The 24,760-nt window shown below is 39.9% G+C and overlaps 1 protein-coding gene across 1 annotated transcript in view; it reads right to left on the reverse strand.

Moving 5' to 3' along the window:
* The window catches only part of sgcz (sarcoglycan zeta), a 301,050-nt gene that overhangs the window by 98,806 nt on the left and 177,484 nt on the right, over positions 1–24,760 (reverse strand). Inside the window, exon 2 of the mRNA XM_086034706.1 lies at positions 19,828–20,037. Within this exon, the coding sequence (XP_085890832.1) occupies positions 19,828–20,037 (210 nt within the window). The remainder of the gene's footprint in view (positions 1–19,827; positions 20,038–24,760) is intronic.

Below are 24,760 nucleotides of genomic sequence, written 5' to 3' on the forward strand. Positions count from 1 at the left end.
TTTTTTTAGGGTGATAATTTTTATGAATAAGGGCAGATGGTCGAGGCCGGAAGGGTACCCAGGTCAAGGGCGGGGTTTATTGCAGGACAATAAATATTTCCAAGTTTATTTTCTGACCCTGTTACACATGATACGTGTTTTTTTCATTCAAGACTCATTCAAGTAGTTATTTGGAGGAATACTTTTTATTTACATCCATCCATCCATTATCCGAATCACTTATTCTGACGAGGGTCATGGGCGTGCTGGAGTCTATCCCAGCTGTCTTTGAGCAGTAGGCTAGATATACCCTGGACTGGTTGCCAGCTAATCGCAGGGCACACAAAGACAAACAACCATTCACACTCACAGTCACACCTAGGGACAGTTTAGAGTATTCAATTACCCTACTAAGAACGTTTTTGGAATGTGGGAGGAAACCAGAGAAAACCCGCGCAGGCACAGGGAGAACATGTAAACTCCACACGGGAAGGTCAGAGCCCGGAATCGAACCGTCGACCTCGGTACTGTGAGGCCGATATGCTAACCGTGCCGCATTTTTATTTCTACTTGAGTGAAATTATTTTAAAGCTACAGCTACCCTTACTTGAATACAATATAACGAGTACAAACAACAAGTACCCAACACATCTTTGGCAATGTGAAACTTTCAGACACACAGTTGTCTGCTAAAGTGGAATAAACCCATATCACAATCGAGCCAAATTTATGATAGGGACAGACAATTAATAATGTTAATTAAATATATTCTATAATTACATCCGTAAAAAAATAGCATGTACGATCAACACTTGAGGTCAGGTGAATGAGGAATTCTGCGATTTTTACAGGAAATGGAACAATAGCCAAATGGGGAGAGCTTGAAGCTCACTCTGTTGCCATACAAAAATGTGTTTCCCCAAATCAACACATTAAAAATGACTAGGAGAGTTTGCAACCACAATGTGGTTAATAGATAAGGTAACAGTTAGGTTACAGTATTTTCCGGCAGTCAGCATGCACTCTAAAAACAGTTGGGTCAAAAATTACTATTTTTGGGTTAAATTTGACCCAATTGTTATGTTAGATAAGGACCGGCCCAGACTTGGAACAATTTGAACCAAAACAGTGGGTTATTCAGTTTTGACCCAACTTTTACGGTCAAATGAACACAACAAATTGGGTCAAAACAACGCAAATAATTGGGTTATTCCACTATTTTATTTATTTATTCATTTTATTTATAATCCTAAGGATACTGCCCCTTCCCCAAAAATGTGTTAATAGCAACAAGTAAAAGTTAAAAAATAAGTATATTTATCTTCATATAGATCACTCCTAACGTTGACATAATTTCAGCAACAATAACAGTAGGGGATGAAGTACATTTGGTCAGACCTGGGCACTCCGTCCCGGGGGCAAACCGATCGGACCCTCCGGTGTCGGTGGCTGTCATGGCCGGCAGTCATACTTAATTAAAGTGTACATCTGGCACCTGTGTATGGGCCTGTAAGGTTGATTTTTGACCCAACATAAAACATTACTGGCATATAACCCAATATATAGTTAATTTGAACCAACAATTGGGTTAATTTATAAGAAATAACCCAGAATTTTGACCCAACACAAACAATTAAAAAATTGGGTTGATGAAATAACCCAACTGTTTTTATAGTGTGCACTGTGGCACCCAGCCGCCTCTCACAGAGGAGTCTTGGTACTATGGCAATATTGTTTTGTGTGCGCTGTGCTGGTTCACCACACACCACAGGAAGTGTGACAATTTTTTTCCTTGTCTAGTGTAGGGTCTCTCAAAATGTAAACATCACTTCTTGAATTAAAAAAATGTGAAACTAGTTTGAGCAGCATTACTGTGCTCAATACGTTACTAACATTGAAACAGCAGTTCAGAATACATATTCTCCCATTACACTACAATAAATGAAGTTTCCCTAACATTGTTGTTCAAGGAAATTTAATCAAAGGCCCATGTTATTCTATATTATGTGTTCCAATGAAGAACAGGCAGAATCCCTCCATGTTCATATTATTGTTGTCGTAGTTTGTAACAATAAATAGTGAGATGAAGTGACACGTACTACAAAGGGCACAATGGCATCAAATCATTGCAGTGACATTTCCCAATGAAATCTGCTTAATTCATTGTTTTGGTCAGCATAAAATGACCTTTATAGTAAATTATCTTACATCATTATCTTTATCATCCAAGGTTGGCACAAATAAAGTAATATATGACAAGAGTTGATAGCAGAGGTATATGTTAGATGACCATTTTTTAAATTACTCATTTTATTAAAGGAGCCAAATCTGTTTTTGTTGGCTGTTTGGCTTTCCTGGTGTTAATGGAGGAGAACAGATAATCGCTTTTAATGAAAATGTGCAAGAAATCACAAGGTGGACTTATTTGCTGCTCACATACTACATGGACAAGATAAAGAGTATGCTCACAAAGACACAAAGTAGTGCCTTCACACACACACACTCACGCGCAACCCCCCCCCACACACACACACATCCCAGTGCAGCAGTGTGTGAAGCAACACAACTTCAGATCATCAAGCTTGAGATTGGACTGGACTCACAGACCGACAGGCCATCACTCAAGAGACGACTGCTGTGTGTGTAACCATGGTTTCCTCGGGTAGCAAATTAGTTACCGGTACTCTATTAGCACGGTTTCTTGACCAGGCTGCGTGTTGTTGTTTTTTTTCCTCCTCCGATGATGCTTTCTCTCTCTCTCTCTCATCCTATCATCTACGCGTGGTGTGTGTGTATGTTATAGAAGTAAACAGCATATCTCTTCTTTCTTCCTCAAAAATCATCACTTTTCAGGGGAAATGAAAAGAAAATAATTGTCCAATCATTAACATTACATCAAAGAGAGCAAGCCATTTTCAGTACTCTTGTTCGGTGAGTAATTTGTAAAACACATATACGCAAACGTGTGGACTGATTGAAGTTGTGACTGAAATTTACACAATTTGTATATAAGAGGTTTCGACCCTGGATTTGTTTTTTCTTTGCTGAATACTTTTACTTTACATTTTACTTTTACATTATTAAAGAGTAGGCAACTGCTGTATTGTCAGTAACAGTAAAGAAAACAAAACATGGTCTGTTTGATAGCTTGTCTTTGACAACAACATGAATTGATAAGAAAAATGTTAGCACCGCTTATAGTTTTCCTATGCATAACATTCAGAGCCAACCAATTAAGACTTAAAGTACATGTTCAGTGAGGCCTTTATAGTAAAATGTTCAGACCTCCATCCCATTTGGATTACCATATAGATTTTTTGTTTGGTAAGGAGGTTTGCTTTAGAGCGATTGGTGTTCTCCTCAGCATGCGGCCGGAGAATTTCAGATTTGACATTGCCAATTACTTACATAAGTTACACTTCTGATTACAAGACACTCCTCTTGGAAAATAGACCAAGCATCAGCATTTCTGCGGTAATAACTTTTATTAAAGTGCTACATGCATGGTTAACTAAGCAAGTAGGTCCCATGGCATCACAATTGGTCAGCTCAGGGGTCGTACAACCAAGCTTATGACATAATCAGAGTCAAATAACTTTATTTTATTTTTGCAGATGTGCAAGCCATTCTGCAAAATAGCTGAGAGCTACTCACGGAATCTTTTTGTATATTTTTTATTTTGTCGCCATATTTTGATAGTGTCACAAAACGTCATGTTCACGTTTTGCAGTGTGGAGTGAAGAGCTGGACCCAAATGTGGGGAAGCAAGAGAATCAATGAAGTGGAGAAGAACAGGCATAATCTCCGAAAAGAATTTCTTTTCAAAACTAAAAAATGCAAACAAGGTGCATGGAATCATCAAAAGACTATCTTAACAGGCTAAAAAACGAAGAAGAAGGCTTGAAGAAAATGAAGGCTCCCTCATGCTCTTGTAGCGAATATGCCTTCATGCGGACCACATCTTCAGGCCTGGAGACAAGATTCAGTCAGATGTCATCAAGTCTGCTCCAGGCTCACTTAAAAACAATTGAATCACCAGGGGATTTGGCAATTGGATTTTACAAGGACATGCTTGGACTCAGGAAGACTCAAAATCCTGAGGAGCCACTCGTCGTCACCTGAAACCTCTACAAACAACGGATGTTTTCGCTCATCACGTGAGCAGCAGCGCAAGTAAGTGACTACTTTGTAGCCACCAGGGCTTTTCCAGTGGGTGCATACAAAATTGGTAGTGAACGCTACATCCTGGAGCAGCATCCTGGAAGGGTGAACGGACAGCGGGGGCATGACTTGCCTGTCAATTCTGACAGGTAAGTCACGCCCTCATGGAACATCAGATGATTTAGGTGCGTCACAACTACACCAGTAACACTCTGATGAAGGCGGAAGTAACGTGCCGAAACATGTCAGGTAATTAAACGACCAAACACTATTGTTGTTATAAATGAATCAAAAGTATAGATAAAGAAGACAAAATGAACTTAACACAACTAACAGGAAACAGAACGTGATGAGTGTTTACGTGAATGCAACAGCAACAATGCACCAACAAAGACGGAAAGAAACCTGTGAACTAAATCCAAGCAAACTGGCGAGACAACAACGTACCCCTGGACAAGGCACGGATGGCTTGAATGAGCTGATTTGCTGACACAAGATTCCGGGCTTACGAGAACAGATGGGGAAAAAAAACCTAACAAGCAAGACAAGACGTAAAAAGGAACACGGTTAAAACATGAAACAAAACGAAATATAATCAAAACAAAGTCAACAAAAACACAGATTATGAGAGATGACACATAACATGTATTCTTCTTTTTTTCCTCAGGTGATTTATCAATTCCTTTGGGTAGTTTTTCTTTTTCCTGGATGATTCAGTATCACTTAAATGTGTGTCTCCTCTATCGTTTACTCATCATTTCCTCTGGATGCCGATAGACCAAGGTAAAAGGCGTTATAGTGTAGAAAGAGGAAATGGACAAGTGATCATTGATCATCCTACAAAACGGACATTCAGCATATCTGCCAGACAGCAGCCATCCTCTTCTGTAACATGAGAACATCTCTTAAGTCCACTTCCTAGAAATACACTTGTATCCATCTAAAACTGCTCCAGCCACTGAAGCGCAGCTTGGCCATGACAGGACCAAAGCCGATCTGCAGCTGATCCCCTCTGCGTCACTGCTCTGTACGGTGTAGATGGGATTCTCCTCCAGTGACTACATAGCCGACCGACTAAGCTGTAATAGCGCACTGTGCATGGAAGCCAACCATCCAGGCGGAGAAACAGTAATTATGGAGCTGAAATGCTTTACTGACAGACAGTTCATGCTTGGTTATGCCAACTACATGTCACATATTGAATATTTTTGGTGAAATACTTTTTTTCAATCTTTCATTTTATAAATAAGGAGACTACTGAGGTAACGGGTTAAACATTGATAATGCTTGTGGTGATCTGTATTAACTAGTACAGTATATTAGCGTTATTAGGCTGTCACCGGACAATTTGTTATATATTAGGGGAGACTGTAATGCTGTTTATTGTCATTTATATTTACATATATAAAATATATTAACCTTTTTCTTGTATTTGTTCATTGATCATGAATAACAATTATATTATGAACAAGACCACAAAGATGTATTTTGGTGTCTCTTCTTCTCTTCTTCTTGTATTCACGCTCCTTTTAAAGGCTGGTTCTTCATTTCTTCAAGTCTTACAATAAAGCTAAAAAAAACAAAAAATTAAAAATGTATATTTCTTTCACACTACCAATTTATTATTATTACTATTATTTTGGCATTTATATATATATATATATATATATATATATATATATATATATATATATATATATTTTTTTTTTTTCTACCAACCCCTCAAAATGATTTGCAATATTCTATTCTGTGCACCTCCACTAGTCTAAACACGGCATTCTAATAGGTATTGCTTTTGTGGGATAAGAGTTAAAGTTATTGACAGTTCCTACATTGAGATATGCCACAGCCACTGTTTATGGTTGATATTTGTCATTTTAATTTTGGTCCATATCTTTGTCTCTTGCATTGTTCACACGCCCTTTAGCTCAAGTGAATCCACCCACACCAAAATGTGTTCTCATTGGACTGCGACCACTTGAAGAGGTGGTCCCCTTGTTTGGTGTAAACCAAGATTCGGATGATAATGTTCACGCTCGACCAAACAAAATGCACTCTCAAGTGCTCATCTTGAACAAACCAAACCTGTTAAGTGTGAGCGTAGCCGACACATGGAATGTGACAATAATGACATGAGACTGTAGAAGGCACGCTCCTGATACAATGTTTTTCCAAGGTTGTGTGAGAATATGACTGTTTTCTCACTCTGTGCTTCTCATTCTGGATTTTGTTTGGCACACTTCTGTTGCACCACTGGAGGTGGCACAATGATGGAGTTAAAACCCTTGGTTAGTTCTTGGTGGGTTGGGCACTGTGGAAGCATTTCTACCACTCAAACATTCATGCAAATTCTTTTCCAAGAGTCTCTTGGACATGCACAGTAATTCAAACGCAAAAGCCATCAAAGCACCATTTAGACAAAAATAAAGACATGGCTACAAGCAGATTACCTATTGCACCACGACTCGATGGTGCATTTCCTAACCCTGCAAAACCAAACTACGTAAAACAAAAGTTGCTGTGGTAACTAGGGTTCTAGAAATCCCAGATGGCTGCCAGAGGCTGTGTTACAAGTACTGGATGATCACTCTAGCGCAAAAGAAAAATGTCAGAAGACAGGTGTCAGTCAACCAAACCCCGAGTAGGAGTGGTAGCATAAGAAACGTCCCGTGGAGACGCTTGGCTCAGTAATAAGCGTGACAAGGAATTACCAAGATGATCCATGCATGCAGCCGTGTCGTACACGCTGCACAGTATGTCGTCCACAGCATGTCACTATGGGCTCGGGCACCTGGCACTAGGGCGCAAAGCCTCATCAGGTGTGACAATCAGAGAAACCACGACCGGTTCCACCGATTGTCATGTGGGTCAGACCAAAGTAGGACGTGTTCGGCATGGATGCAATAAGCCGTCCATCAGATGTCGTCCTGCAAAACGCTTTTGTGTCTGACCGGCATGAGTGTTACTCCGCAGTATGGAGGGACCAAAAAGAAAGTGGTGGAATTTTATCTCAGAGAAAAAAAATGCGCTGAGAACAAATGGAGATATATGAGTCAGAAACCGCCACGGAAAGGGCATCCACCTCACCAAAAGAAGCCACCTCCCACTGAACAGTGTCTTCGTTGCAAACCCCGGCCTGGCCAACCCAAAGCGAAGTCAATCAAATGTCAAAAGCTCCATCATTGTGCCACCTCCCGTGGCATGACCAGGAGTTTACTAAATAAAAGCCTCAGCCACAGAGTGCGAGACGATAATATTGAAGGAGGATAGTTTAAGTTGTACAACACTGTGACATAAGCAGTTAGCTAAATTGCATTGAGTCATGAGCTTGGCCGTGACAGTCTCATTTCTTGATTGTCACACCCCATATACAATTTACTTGATAAAGAGATAGAGAGCCTTTAAAATTGGAGTAGCTTGCACAGCGGGAACTTGCTCTGTCGTCTAATTTCTCCTTAATAACAAGCGTCATTAAATATTTAAGACATCAGAGTATCTCTTGAAATGTCTTAAAACGCCATCGCTGAAACTTTTCATTCTGTAAAAACACATTAGAAAATATGTGAGAGAAATTAGGCGGGACAATGATTTTAATGAGGCGATAGGTGGATGAAAAATTGCGAGCAATGAATGATTGCTCACCACAGTACATCTTACCTAAGAATCAAGTATTATGTAAAACCTAAATTTTAACGACACTGACAATAGATCCAGCAGGATGTTCTGCCACTAATTTGAGGTAGCACTCTGTACTTAGGACAGTAGCTCCGAGAGAGCACTGCCACCTTGGCATTATGTCACATGAAACAAACACAAAGGATATAACACGCAAACAAGAAAGTCAGGGTAAAAGTAAACACAATCAACTTGATCCCTTAAGACACGCCAAGACAAACACTTAAAGTAGCAGACTTGCCCCTGTTAGTACACACGAGCACACATGCACTCTGGGGCCCTGAAAGATGAGTGTTTGTTCATTATTTATCATTGTTAATATCTATGATCGAGTGCCAGCAGAGATAACAAGTATAAAACTGCTGACTGATGGCTATTTCACATCCATACACATACATTAAAGACACACTAAATGTAAAAATCCTTATCTTAGCACACACGCACACACGCATACCGTAAATCTTATAGAGCTGTACACACTGCAGGGAAGCATTAGGCTCACCGTGTGTGTTTTTTGTGTCATTTTTTGACATATTGCTACTGAAGATAATAAGACTATAGTGCTGACTAAATCAAATTTAGCTGTCACAGGCGGTTGGGTTTATGCATAAAAGCACAAATCAGGTTTTTATGTTCTTTTCCAACATCAAAGTGAAAATGTTGCTGACACTATAAAAATATCTTTGCTTTTACACAGGTGGTAATCTCATGCTTTGTGTTTTTTTTCCTGTGGACTCAAAGACATTTATAACCTTTTTGTTTTGTAACTCATTCCAAGAATGTAAATATAAAGAGACAATAATGTCCTGTTCCATTCATTGTGACCTACCTTATATGGTCTGAAAAAGTACTTGAGACTGAACTTTAACAGGATTGTATGCGAATCATTGTATTGCTCTTTTAAACATACAGTAGCAAGACATGCTCAAAGTGAGAGTTCCAGTATCTTACAGTAACTTAATCAGTTTTAACCGATATACTGTTTCTATATGGATTTTATGGGCCTTCGTTTTACTTACTTTCATTACCAAGTGACCGTAAACAAAGTTTCGCATTCTGCCAGGTTAGCATTGATAGAGTTGTGAGACAATATGTTCTGAACCCTCAGAAAATGTCATTTTCATTTCCTTGCGTGTGTCTGCCTGGATGTGAGCGTGTGTACGTATGATTGTGTCTGCGCAAGCAACTGCATATAAAGCGACTATGCAAGCAATTAAAGCGCGTCAGCACTCTTAAGTCTAATTGTTATGTGACGATAAACTTTCTTTGCGTGTGCGTAGGTGTTGGTATGCGTGTGCGCTTGTGTGTACAAAAGTGTGTGTGTCAAAGGAGGATAGTACATTTCACGCTGGACTCTCCCATTACCTGAGGTCAGCACTGTTACTGGCAAAATTAGAAAAATGTGTGCGTGTGTGTGCGCGTGTGTGTCTGCATGTGTGTGCGCGTATGCAATAAACTCGAGTGTGCAGGTGTGAACAGCCATAATGATGTTGACAGGGAGAGGAGCTGAGTAAAGCAGGTTTCAGTGCTAATACTGCCTTCAACAGCACACATATACTTAACCACTGAGTACAGTAATGTGCAACCTCCAAAGTCGAGTGCCCGGAAACTTTGCACGTTTTCTGAAGAATTATGACTGGCAATCCATTGTCATGGCCGACATCGTGCAAGATACAAATAAATCCCATAACACTTAAGCAAATCTCGTGTGATGTAAAGATTAGCTCCGCAAGTCTGTTTTTGTTGTTGTTGTTGTTGTTGTGAAACCACCACATGCAGGGGGACGGTGTATAACTGCAATGTCCTTGGCTCTCCTCGGCCACATCCAGAGTGAGTGTGGAATAGAAAACAAAAGCAGCAAAATATACAGTAAAAAAGTTGACAAACACTATACCTGTGTGCATGAAATGACAATGAGGGTGGTGTACAACTACAATGTCCTCGCTGGCTCTTCTGAAGGTCAGAAATAATATAAGTGGGATGCGCGCTCATCTGCGTTAGCAATATTAAATCTTAAACATATTAAATGACACTTTGCATGTCCATAAAAAGTATGCACCGATGAGCCCTGTTCACAGCAAACAGTGCGGTGCGGTGGCGAGGGAATCCACTCACGCTGAGCTTGAAGCTCCAGCCCTGTTCGCTGCCCGTAGGAGGAGGTGCAAGAGCTGACTACTCATCACAGGTCAAAACCAATGACAGTCAAATAAGTAATGACAAAGAACTCACGTGTTGTTCATGCCCCACTGCCTCACCTGTCTATTCAGCAAACTGGACAGTCAAACACAAAATTAGGAAACTGAACTGCAGAAAATGAATGAAAATGATGAGGTTTCTTGTGAAGTTGATGAGATGGATTATGAAACTTGAGTCAGGCCCATCTTTCGGATCCAGAACTCCTAAAAAGAGAAATCTCTACCCTGTGGTTGAAATCAGTATCTGCCATTATGAAACTTGGTAAATTGGTTAAATTGAGTGACTACTTCAGTGATAATCATAAATTCATTCCATCAGCAAACATGCAAATGTGCAAACACAGGTAGGTCTGGATCAAACGGATGAAATATGCAGAGCTGGGCATTTTACAAAAAATTGACCGTTCGTTATTCGTCATCCGTCTGCAGCATGGGTACCCTTCCGTCATCCGTCATTCACCTTTTTTGGGGGGAATAGTACCCGCCTATAGGCCGATCCGCCTCTGGTTTTAAACGGGCTTCCGTCAGCAATTTCGACTGCAAACTTTCCCCCCCACACAGCCGCTGGCCGATAGTTGAACAGAAAGAGTGACTCACAGTGACTCTGCGCCACGGAAGCCTGTTCACACCACAGCAACTCACTATTGTACAAACGAAACAATATACTACAAACGAAAGACAGATTAAATACATGGTCTTACGACTATGCTTTGTCCATCTATTTTAAAAATAGACGGAATACCCAGCTCTGGAAATATGATATGTGGTGGAAGGGTCCACAGGGTTTCAGTCATGGCACAAATCTTAGTACGGGGTTGCTATTTTTTTATAGCGCACCAACGATGATGAAGATGCTGAACTTGTCCTGTACGAAATGGTGGAGGGCAAGTGTTTGATGATGAAAGTTAAAGTAGAAGGAACATCTGCCCCAAATGAAGATTTATATAGGGTAGCATTTTTCATCCGGTTAGCAAATCATCTTCAGCACTGTCAAGAGGGGCAATTCATTTTTGGTGATGACTACAAATGCACGATGAACCCCACAATACACAAGATAGGTGAGGATCCCTACCCACAATCATTACTCAATCTAAGTCATTTAATTAATAACTCAGCTAGATTCAATGGACTCATGGACGATAAATAAAGCAAAACACTATTCTTGGATGAAAATCATAAATGACACAGTGCTGCTCGACAGGACAGAATTTACATCTAAAAAAGCCACAACTTCAGACTCGTCTAAGTGGATGTATGTCCCGTTGCTATCGCTGACCATCACACATCAGGTGTACAATTAGTCACATGGGAGACAAATGCTTGAATGATAGGAAGTGGGGAAAAAAACCCAAATCCAATCAGCAGAAATGTGTGGCCCATGTCCGCCACACACCCAAGGTTTATGAGGAGTTCTTGAGCAGTAAGCAACTCATGGTTGAGACCACTGACACTCACACAGCCACTTTTCATATGTCACATTCTGCCTTCCTGTACTTGCAGATCAGCCTCTCATTTCCACTCCATCAGGGAGCAAAACAGATCAGCTCATTGTGTCCCTGAGGAGCCTGTAGGCAGAGGACGGATGGGATAAGCTGAGCCTGCACAATGGCAATGGGACACTATTTTTTTTTAACCAACGCTAACAAACACATACAAATAAACAAACACAGATGCACACACTCACGCACACACATGCATACATATGCACATGCATTCGCACAATGTACCCTTTACTCCCTTTTCCACAAAGATCTCATCTTATATTTGCTAAAGGACTTAAGCTACTCTTGGCATGTGTTAAAATGTACGCAAATCTGGTGAGCATGAATGACTACGGCAGCCGTGACAGCAAAGTGCAGCCTGGTCACTAATTGAGATCGTGTACCTATCGCCCTTTTCAGCTGAAGGAAATGACAAATTCAAATGGGCCGGCTAAAAATCAGTAATACAATGCTTCACATATGATTCGGAAAGATTTGGCCCCACTCCCTTCTTACAGTAATCTGCTTTCATATGACATTTATATTTACAGTTGGTTAAAATGAGAAAATAAAATGAATTGCTCCTGAAACTGAAAGCATGTGACATCATATTAATTTGTCAGGAACTTGTTAACCATTGCATCCTCATGCATTAATGTCATTTACAGTGAATTGCAATTTACGGTTATCAAATACCAATTATAGATCGCCAGTTTACTGCTTCTTGTAAATCATACAGGAATGTATTTGTCTTTTCCCCCTATACATATACACACATATATGCACACACCCCCCATGCACACACACGCCTATATGCTTGTGTGCGTGTGTGTTTTATTTTGATTGATAATGAGCAGGATTACTTCAAAACTTCAAATAATTAAAGTGATTCTGATGTTGAGGATTGTTACATTTAAATTAGTGCTGTCAAGCGATTAACATTTTTTCACTAATTAATTGCAACATTTTCTATAATTGATCGCGATTAATTGTATCTTTTAACTACAATTTTGTACGAAGCTTGGAACTGATATTTACTTGAGTAAAATCTTGGAATTAATGTGGGAAGCAGAATTTCAATGCAGAATTGAAAAATATAAAATAAAATAAAATGTGTAAAACAGGTGGGCCAGTAGGTTCAATTGTGTACCCCTATCATTCTATATTTTAAATGAGATTTCAACCAAACTAAAATCAAACAAATGCAAAATTTATGGCTGGCCAATGGCAGGTCACTCCACCACAGAGAGAGTAGCTTTTTATGCTGGATGTACAGGTATAAAAAAATTATGCAAGAATACAATCCTGTGGAAAAAAAGCCCAAACCACAGAAGAAAAAAAAAAACTGTTTACGTGAACAGTGATGTATGTAATGTATAATCAAGCTAAGCTTGTTCCAATAAGCTGCTGTATGCTTTTAATTCTCTATCAGGTTTAAATACGACATACATACTGTATTTCAACGATCTTCAACAATCTTAATTGCTCAGTGTCAGACGTGTGGAAAATATGATAATAGACATTTCTTGATGAACAAATGTTATTTGAATGTTGAATTGTTTGTTTGTGTTATTCCTTTAAGTGGTGCATTTACTGTAATGCTGGTCACCGTTATTGGTTTTGGGTACGCTGTGGCTCTGATCTTAGCTACAGTAATTTCTGTCTCCTCACTGTTTTGCAGGCATTTAAAAATAAAGAAAGAACACTTCGCAAACTGATGGTAAAAGTTAAACCTTCATCATCTAATGTTACATTTAATTTTTTTCCACTTTGCTTTGTTATGATTTTGGTGATGAGGGAATAAAACTGCAAAATTGTAGCACAACCTTGAGGAGGAAAACTGTACAAATGGAATGTCAGCTGATAATTAATATTTCTTCAGCAAATACTCACATATTTGAAAGAGGAAGGCACACATCAATGCATGAATAGACAGGCTTGCACTGACGCACATCAGCACGAGCAGGTGCTGAATAAATGCCGGCATAATGTGGGCACATGAATATCCTCACTGACTCAAACACAGGTTGAGTCCCATGTCAATGCCTTCCACAATAATTTATTTCCACAACTGTCTCTTCAAAAGCAAATCTCTTATTGCTCGGCCTTTTCAGCCAGAACTAAACAGAGGTGGCATATCCAGGTCCAGAAAATAAAAACTTTGTCTAAAGGCATAGACGCTTCACACGTAAACGAGCTCCAGGAGGTGCCGGTTGAGTCAAAGCACCTGTTAAGCACTGTTGCTAAAGCTAAATTGTGGCAGGGTTTTTACTTTCCGGGGCCTAAAAAAAGCAGAATTTAACAACAGCATTAATTTACCGGTCCAGTTTAAACTCACTGTCCAGTTTAAAAACCTGATTTGAAACTGTTGGCTTTAGATAAGACGCCAGGGGGCCCAAGTCGACAGGGTGACATATACAGTACAAGGGCCACTGGGACCAAACACCATAACTTCAGTTTTCTTTTTTTGAAGTTCAAGAAGTTTAGTGCAGACATGAAAAAAAGTGGCCTTAATCAGAGCGTGTCCTTTTTGTTTAGCGGGAGATAAATCTGATCTGATCATAGCAGTGAAAGGAAATACCATGCTTTCTTAAGATAGAACCCAGTGGTGGCAAATACAATGAAAACAGTAGGGACTCCAAAATGTGACCCTGTGGAACACCTTACGACAATGGGGCAGGATGGAACTCATACCAACCAAGGATAACACAAAACATCACGCATGCCAAATAGGATCCAAAGTGCTACCACTAATGCTCACCTAGTGCTGCAAACAAGCCAACAGAATACTGTGGCCCAACATATCGAACGCAATAGTCAGGCCCAACAAAACAAGACGCAAATAGTCTCCGGTGTCATCAGTCAGGAGGATGTCATTAAACACTTGTAACAGGGCTACCTCTGTGCTATGCAGTGCCTCAAAACGTGACTGGAAAACCTCCATAATGTTATGTTCATCCAAAAAGGTTTCAACTTCACATGCAACACTTTTTCCAGAATTTTTGAAGTACAAAGCAGCTTGGAAATGGGTCTAAATTTTCGACAGCATACCTTGATGAAGACCAGGTTTCTTGATCAGGGGTTGCACCAGACCAGATTTAAAATGCTGTGTAAAACCACATCAGAATACTGACTTCTGTTGATAATGGCCAAAACCGACTGACCAATACTCAAGAGGACCTCTTTAAAGAGACAAGGAGGAACAACGCCATAAGGAGAGCCGGAGGGCTTAATCTGGCTAACCACATCCTTTAAAAACCTCAAGGAAGCAGCCTCAAAAGAATTTAACACCGCCGAATAAGGGACATAGAGAGAGGGGTCAAATATGGTTGTTTGATACGAGAGCCCAAACTGAAGCAACCTTTTTGATGATAAAGTGCAGGAATATATTCTACATTTCAAGGGAAAACACTTTGCAAATAGGCCGAGGCGTGTTAAGAACAGAGTCAATAGTTTTAGCCTTAATAAGTGTTGACAAATGTTTTTTCTTTTGGCCTCTCTAATGTTGCTGTGGTAACAACCACCTACGTTGGGGTTTGCGGCACTCCTTTTTAGCTGCGCGATTGTTTCATTAAACCAGGGTTCAGGACTGATTTCTGACCACCCAATTTTTAATGGAGCTACCAAATCCACTATAGTACGGCAGCATGGGTGAAACCAACAACTGAGTTCCTCTGTGTTTGAAGAAGGAACAAAAAGATGATCGAAAGCCTCAAAGAACCAACCAGCAATGAGTAATCGCCTATCGGTGCGCCCGTCTATCATTTGAAACATGCTTCCATTAGTTTTATATGTTGACCCTTGAAGGCCTTCAAGGCCTTCAAGGGTCAACCCGCAACCCATTTACACACTTTTAGGACCCATTTGCTGACCATAAACATGCTTGATGTAAAATACACAAGTCAAGCAGCAAACTCACCTGCATAAAACAAAACAATAATCATCAATATCAGATTATAGACGATTACATAGACGGGCGAAAAACCACTTTCGCGTATGCTTAAACCCTCTTTTTATTTATTTATTTATTTTCTTAATTTTCCCATTTATCGTTTATCGTCTGCAAAATGGGCGTCTGTCATAGGCGGATAGACGGACCGGTACATCGGCTAGGCGGAATACCCAGTTCTGACAATATGGTCTATAGTATGTCCTTGTCAACACAAGTGAAAAAAAGAATTTCAGCCATTTACTGCTGCCAGTTTAAAATCTGTTGATTTGGGATTTTTTTTTATTGTGGGCCCATTAATGCCCATTTATATTTTAGTTCTCCACTTTTTGCACAGTTCGCATTTTAGAATTACTGGAAAACTGCAAAGCTCTACTCGTACAGTACATGCCAATGTTTATTAGATCACAGTAGGAGCACCAGATACAAAGGGTCTGAGCCCAAGCATCTGTGATCTGGTTAGTTGTGCGGTACTTTGAGTCCAACTGAAAGGTGTTCTGACATCCCAACACCCACCTACCAACTCATCATCCATTTACTTTTTCTCTGGCAAGCAGTAAAATTGATCTATGGGTCTCTATGGAGCAAGAAAGCAGATGCTTCAAGGTAGATGCTGAGTATGCATGCCATACTGTACAGTACATTCTTAATTAAAAAAGACATATCATGAACACCACACCACACACCACAGTCAATCCAAACATTTATTCCGAGACCCTTTATGAGTCAAACGAGGAGAGTGGTCTAATGAAGAAAGCTCAGTTTTAACAGATAATGTCTTCCTTTACCAGGCATGAATGTGTTATAGGTATATATCCTGACTGTATTTTCAAATGAGTTTTTGCAAGAAATAATGCAGCCACCCAGACTGCTGAGACTCAATAGTTTTCCTCACTGCGCATGTTTATTTCTCCAATTTTCTCGCAGTGTTTCTTTTCAATTACCTTTTAAACACTTTAATATTATACAATTAATATTTCTATTAAAAAAATGAAAAAATACATTCTTGACAGCTACCACATGTAGATACAGTATTGATGATGTGATACATAACTGGGGTTGGGCATTGAATCTCGAGAATTGATTGAAACCGGGACTAACATTCAGATTTTCCTGCAATAGTTCGCATTTTGAATTACAAATAAATACATCGAAATATATGTTTATAATATTGTAAATTGTTTTGCCATTCACGGTCTGTGTCTCCATGGGGTAGCCCTTGTCAAGTGACGTCACATTGAAGTCGGTCGGTGAACTCGGGTTTCTTTTTTTTTCGACTTTGCAACTCAGACCTCCCAGTTCAAACGGGAGTGCTAGTGCACTTTTCCTAGTTGGAAGTCAGAAAAGTCTTACTTCCCACCTTCCTCGAATGCTGTATAAAATTGCCTCTTTCTCTCCATAGCCTACATCTGGCATCTTGCATTGCCACTGGCTAAGCGTGCCTAACTTGAATACTGTACATAGATTTTCTCCGCTGTGTTATTATTTTTCTGTCTCTACGGCATGAATGACGTAGCGTGTGGCCTCGGCTTGTACCAATAAGTCTTTAATCAGTAAGAATATAATTATAAATTTTCTCTTGTTAGGTACAATATATCTCTGAGTTCTACTCAAAGATTCATCTGCATCATAGCGCTTACAATTTTTACTTTCACTTGAGCTTTATTTTTGAAAACTTCATGAAAATGAATTCACACATGAGTGTACATGAATATGCACTGAGCTCCTATTGGTCTAACCTGCTGTGGAGACAGACAAAAGCAGAGCAATTCGGCAACCCAGTTCAGATTAGCAGCAGGTACAGAGTGTGTTTACATTGTGCCTGTTTTGGACACATCCTGTTACTGCAGATAAGAAAACACGCTCACTTGGTAGAGAAAATATTGTACATGTTATTGCCTACGTTTACATGCAGCCAATACAACTTTTAAAATCCGAATATTGGCAGTATTCTAGTTTTTAACTCATTCATTGCTAGACATTTTCAGACCCTCTTTTACCTTAATGTTTGAAAAAATTGAAACAATATAAATAAATTCTTGGATTGAATGGCTTCAAGCATGTCAGACATAGCACTCTGTTAACTTGTACATGGCATGGCACAATTTTTGCAAAATATAATCTTATTGTCAGTGAGGCGACTCTTCTTTTATTTTAACAAAGTTAAAACACACACTAATCAGAACCTGATGCACCAGCATGACGCGTACGCACGTGTGTACACTTTGTTGGTCTCAGCAAGTTTGTTTTTTTTTGGTTGCGGACAAGGCACCATGACAGCGAAAATAGAAATTTGAAATGCGAACGATTCCGGGAGAAAGTCCTGGTTCCAATCAATTCTTGAGACTCTATACCCAACCCTAAGTATATCTGACTGAAACAATTGCCTCATGCATCACCGGCTAAACTGACTGGTAAGTTTTATCAATACCTGCCAAAATAAATTTTATCGATTTGGCGGCTTGGCTGGTGGTAATTTATAACTCTGGGACGAATTAACATATTCATTAATAGCTGAGGGTCGTGTTTCCAGTACATTCAGTGGACACGCTCATACACTCTAAGCTAAAAGGTGGGATCTATTTTTCATTATTTTGGAGCCTTATGTCATATACTTATCAATTTATTTATTTATTAAGAGATTCTTCCGCTTTACAGGTGCTTTAATTTCCCCTTAAGTGTCTTTTTTGAGTCGACCCATGCACGGAACACCGCCTAGTTAGCGGCCATGCTAGCCGGTAGGTCCAACTAGCAAGCTAGCTGGCTCGCAAGCTGGTAGTGGGCTTATCCAATTCACCACCACCTTGCTCTGTGCACCACCCATGGGTCCACACAACAGTGCGTCTCACTATAGCCACACACAAAAAAATCCGGAGAGCTGAGAAGGTGTAAAAGACTAACGCTACAGTACAGAAGGTGTAAAAGACTAACACTACAGTATTTCTCAACAATTGAATATTCATTTTTTCTCAGTCTTTGCACGTATCTTCAAACATTTGTTGTTGATTGTTGATTTGTTTTTAATAAATAAATCTTAAAAATGACTTCACTGTGTCTTTAAAGTGTAAACTTTAGCTATATAGTCATATATCTGCTAATGATGATGAAAACAGTTTAGTATATGGCTAGCATTTTAATGTATTCATCCATCCATCCATCCATTATCTGTACCGCTTCTCCTCACAAGGGTCGCGGGGCGTGCTGGAGCCTATCCCAGCTGTCTTTGGGCAGTAGGCGGGGGACACCCTGAACAGGTTGCCAGCCAATCGCAGGGCACACAGAGACAAACATCCGCACTCACAATCACACCTAGGGGCAATTTAGACAGTCCAATCAACTTACCATGCATGTTTTTGGAATGTGGGAGGAAACCGGAGTGCCCGGAGAAAACCCACGCAGGCACGGGGAGAACATGCAAACTCCACACAGGGAGGCCGGAGCCGGGATCGAACCCACGACCTCTGAACTGTGAGGTGGACGTGCTAACCAGTCGTCCACCGTGTCGCTTAATGTGTTCATATAATACTTAATTTGTTTCACGTTGACTTGTTTTTATTTATGTTTCTTTCTCTTTTCTCGCCTTTTGCCTTTATGAATCCAGTATGGTGGTTTTCCATATTGTTTTTCACACTGTTAGCCTATGAAATATCCTCTACTCTTTTTATACCTTGTGCTGGCTGCCTTCCCGCAGGCATGCATATTTTTTAACTGCATGCCACCCTCCTTTTATTTTTTTTTTACTGCTCCTCTTATATTCTCTTATATATATTGAAACATAAACCAGGTGAAATGCTGCACCATTTGCATACCAGCCATCAGAGTTTAGTCTTTGATGCCTTGAGGCGATCTGGGATATTGGTTGCTTCGGAGCTGTAACCCTTGGATGACATGCTTATCGAGTCTAGCTTGAAAAGAGATGAACCCATACTGATTGGCGAGTTTTATGTTGTAGAAATGTTCCTCTCAAAATCATTCTGACAGAACACTAGCTTTTAATAATGCCATAGCAACCCCAGTTCACATATTTTAATAGTTAGATCCAGAATGATTTCATTCTTTTTTTCCTGACATCCTTGTGGACCATGCCATCATTTTGAGCTAGAATTAAGCAATTGAGCAAAAGGAGCTGAAATTGAGCCATACCACTGACAGTCATCACATGTGCATGTGCACAAACACAGAAGCTGTGTAAGGAACCAACTTTCATTTTTAGAGGATATTTTCCCAAACATTTTTGACTAGTTTCCAAACAGTAGAACCTTTCTTTTACCTGAGAGCAAACCTTTTAAAACACACCTAAGAGCGTTTCTCATATAAACTCCCTCATGAGCACTGAAGCATATAACATTTTGTCTTTTTCATGACACACAGACAACTCGCCTCTTACCGGAGTGAAATTCATAACTTTGAGGATCCAGATGGTCAGTGCCAGGTTGACAATCATGGTGACGACAAGAAGGAGAATGAAGAAGTACAAGCATCTTTTCCTCCAGCCATAGATTCCCACCGCAGGGTACACTTGGGCTCCGCACACCGATGACCCCCGCTGGTGCAGCGAGTTTGGCTGTGCTGCCAGGATGTACTGCTCCTGAGTCATCTGAAAAAGACAAATATGTGATGTTTATTGAAAAGTGTTGTGACATATCATATGTGTAACATATCATAAACACTGTATTAAAAACTGGGAATCAGCTGTCTTTTTTCAGATGTTTTATTTTTGCAATAAGCTGAGAGATTGTATAGAAAAGATGAATGTAAAGCAAAGTACAATGTCTTCTGGCAGGTGCTGCCACACTTACCAACTGGAAACTAAACAAGACCCACCCGCCTCACGACCACAAACATTAACAGGCCCTCGGAACACAGCGTAGAATAATAACCTTAGACAATCACCCACATGCTGCTGCACCAATTCTAACTACAAAGACATTATTTTATGATCACATGTAACAGCCTCATTTGCTAAATTCTCATTTCACATTTTTATTGCATAAGTTTATTGCAGTGATAAGCTCCATTTCAGTTAACTTTGTCAGTTTGTGAAATGGATATTGAAAACCATTTTGGCAACACATTTAGATAATGAAGATTGATTTTAGATGAAGACGTATCATTGGACTGTTATTTTGACAATTGGCATTTTACTCTGTGTCTTGTTTATGGTGAGACTGTGTGTAAGAAAAGACAAATGAAAATTCAATACTAGTAGTAGAAACAAAGACAGGAAGGATGAACATGATGGATAGTGGGAGAGCAGTATTACTCTATTTCCACAAACGGCGGCATTGGGAATGTTTGGAAACAAATAACCAAGGTTGAGTCGTCTAGTCAAGGGTGGCCTATCTGCGGTGGGAATTCAGAAATAAACAAAAAGGACTAACTAGGTGTGTAGCTTGACTGAATAAACACATGGACATACATTACATTTCAGAGCGGTGATCAGCCACTCAACTGGAATTGCTAATCAGTGACCTCTGGAAATCTCCCAAAAACATAAGACTGTTCACTGTGCAAAGGACTTGTTTACAACATTCGGTAAGACTTCACACTTTAATTAATCCGATAGACTGATTACGTGCCTCAGGGCTGTTATTTTGGTTAGCAATGTGGTCCAGATGAGATCAGCAGTTAACTCTTTAATATCAATGCGAGAGCAATACCATGTATTGACTGATGTAATTAAAGTTACAAGCCATTACCTGTCCTGAAGGAAAAAGGGGTGTCCTTTTGAGAGAGATGTTTATTTGTCTTAAGTGGATGACCAAGTGTTGGACTTAATTAGCCTGTGCAATAGAGAGAATGTTTACATGTGGCATCCACACATTTAAATGTTCTGTTCTGGACTTAAGTTTAACTTTTACTAAGTGCGCTTTTTTTTTTTTTTTACTAATTGTACTATTGAGTCTCCTCTGCTGTTATTGGTTCTCTCCAGGTACTACAGCTTCCCCACACAGTACTGAAATGCATGTTGAGTGAATGAAACTATAAATTCCCCGTAGGTGTGAATGTGAGTGAAATTAGTTGTCTGTTTTATGTGTCCGCCCTGTGATTGACGGATGACCAGTCTCTCAACCTATGCCAGCTGGGATAGACTCCAACAGCCGAGTAGCCTACACAAGATAGGCCTTCGGTTTAATGGAAGGATGAAGTTCAAGAGGAAGCGCATACTGTTGCTTACATTGTCTGCCTCATGTCCCTGAAGGGGATAAGTGGTATAAAATGGAAAGATGGATGTTTTGACATGTTGCCTTGACTTACTATTCCGTTTATTATTTTGTGTTCATCTTCTTTGTCTGAAGTGCAGAGCTTGTTTATATACGGAGAACCAAGGACACAAAGAGGAGTGGACCAAACTATTTATTTCAAATTATTTACATTTATTGTAGTCTTTTTTGTTTTTGCCACTTTAACCTATTTTGCTGGTCCATCCTCCATCCGCAACCCGGGCACCCTTCCGTTATTGTTAGATGTTTTCTTTTTCATAAACATTATTTAACGCTCATTAGCTGTCTAATTTCCTATTCACATCCACTTACAGGCTAGGAGTATCATGAGTGGATTGAATTGTTCACAACTGTTTAAGTGTCGACGATGATAGTATTTAGCTGCCAACACAACCACCGTCGGTCACCAGACTACAGAGCCCACCTGGGGAGGGGACATCACGAGAATATTTAAGATTGTGTTATAACCAAATACCATTGCGTTTTATTGCAAAATCTTTGCATTGTGACGCAATCAATTTTTAGTTTTTATTGCATTATATTGCAATAAAAAACATCATTGCAAAATAACACAATGTTATTCTAGGGATAAACGAGAAGGGTAAGCAAGACTTCCACTTCTGGGTTGTAGCTTTAAGTGTACTACGGCACTTGCTTGCAAGATCATGACGGTTTGGAGGGATTTTTAGAGATGTCCCAGACAAGAACATACTTTGCATGTAAAGGGATAAGGTATGTAGCTACTAAATGTTAACAGTTAGTTAACTAAACAAAGAAAACCCTATGTTTCATTTCAGTCGGTCGGCTTTACATATATTTAGTTACCTATATATTTGTCCTTTATTTATGTAGTCTCATGATAAATTCACAGGGCTGGGCACTTGAGCCTTTTTTAATTTTATTATTTTTATTATTATTGTTTTTCATGTTTTATGTACAGCACTTTGTGACAGCTGCGGTTAATGTTAGTGTTATCGTAATAAAAAAGAGTCCAGTTGAGTATGACCTGATATTAATTTTTTTTGTTTGTTCCTAGCATAACAAAAAAAAAAGAGTGGTGAGGCACCGTCCAAGGAAGAAAACATATTTTGGCATAGATACATGATTTACACAAATTCTCATTTAATATTGATCCACATGCTTTTCTGAGAGTCCTAGATTGGTTATGTTAACTTGTTTAAAGACCCTCTAACTGCTTTCTTCACATGCTTTGGTAAATTTTATTTTGGTGGTAATGAACACACGTTCATTCATTGGGACTGAATCTGAAAGCGAGGGAGCAGAGGTGAGTGTGGAGAAGAGAGTTGGATCAGAATGAGAAAGAGGAGGTGGAGGATAAAGCAGACAGCAGTAGAGAGTACAGAAAGGCAGACAGAAGTGGATGGCGAGTGTACGAGAGAGTGAATGAGCAAGTGGGAAGATAAGACACCAGAGGACGGTTGAGTTCATTAGTTGTCGTGCAGCAGGATTCATCGGTGGCAGGAGATATGGACACTGGCTACAAGGCACCACTATCAACCAATCTGTGTCCGTCTCTGCCTCTATAACTCTCTTTACCTTGCACTCTTGAGACACTCCTTCTCTGTCTTCGTATTCACCTCCTAATTTCTTCTGCACCTCTTCATCACTGTCTCTCACACACACATTACTCTATTTGCTGAGCATGCATGACCGTAACAAAACAGTATAGTTTTCCTCTCGTGCTGAAAGCCTCTTTCTACATTCTCATATGCGATGATACCAACAAATGTCGATGGGAATCCAGAAATGCTGACGCTTGGCTAGTCTCCAGGAAAAACAAAAGAAAAAGCACTGACGTTCCGTTTTGTTTTATTGGTCTCAAACAACATATGCACCTATTACCTCCCTCTCTACGGGGGCCCTGTTTGTTTTTTTAGAAAGGCAAGCCCAAGGTCTTATTATGTACTGGCTATTATCCCCATCTTAAAATAGGGTAAAATTTAACTTGTGTAAGGTTAAGGTTGGAGATTAACCCTTATATTGTGTTGAGGTCAAAATTGACCGGTTTTGAAGTTTAGGTACGTAAAAGGTACCATTTGCTTTTTTGTACCGGAACGAGGCTTAATCTAATCCTCAGACACAACTATTTTAACGCAACAAAATTAATTTTCACTATTTTAACAAATTCTAAATGTCAAAAAAAAAAGAAAGTGACATTTGTGATGTTATGGGTCAAATTTGACCCATCAGTGAATACTGGCTGTTTAAAAGCTGTGGGTTGCTCTGTGGATCAAATATGGCTCAACATGCTCCACAATAGACATACAAAGAGACAGACAGACAGAGATATCAGTTACGTTTGGTTGGAGCTGTATTCTACATGAGCAAGAGGTGTACAGTTTATGAGGGACTGGATCATATCTTTGGTCTTGACAGTCAGCGCTATTGAAGACAGAGAGGAAAGCCAAGCTGAGGAGGATGTGGATGAGGACGGGGTTCAGTATGACCCTGAACAAGACCATACATCTGATGAGGAGGACACAGATTTCACAGATGCTGAAAGAGAGGTCTTCCAGTCAAGGAAATATGACATTCCGTGGTCATCAAGCCCTCTGGACACCCAATACAGGGCACCAGAAGAGAACAACCTCAAAATGACTCCAGGGCCTACTAGAAAGGCTATGTCGCATGACCAAGACATCAAGTCCATGTTTGCTGTTGGTTTCCACACCCTCTTCAGAGGATCCTGCTTGAGCTGACGAACATGGAAGGGGGAAGAGTGTTTGGTGATAGCTGCATGGCATAGGAACTAGGCAAGGGATTCCAGGGGGAACAAGAGAAAGAGGTGACAGTCCTGCCCCTCCAAGAATGACAGGAAAACCATTGCCACTTGCCACACATGCAAGAAATGCATCCATCCATCCATTATCTATACCGCTTCTCCTCACAAGGGTTGCAAGAAATGCATTTGAGTGAAATGCAAGGGGCACACGTCTATAACGTCTATAATACTCTGATTCATGCATGTAAGCAACACACACACAAACACGCACACATTTTCAGTTTGTGGTTTGATTTTCATTTGCATTTGCAATTCTGTTTAAAATGAAGTTGTTTTTATGAGAAAGAAATGAC

This window comes from Filicampus tigris, chromosome 6, assembly GCF_054856515.1.
Source record: "Filicampus tigris isolate MCC_2025a chromosome 6, RoL_Ftig_1.0, whole genome shotgun sequence".
Classification (NCBI taxonomy): Eukaryota; Metazoa; Chordata; class Actinopteri; order Syngnathiformes; family Syngnathidae; genus Filicampus; species Filicampus tigris.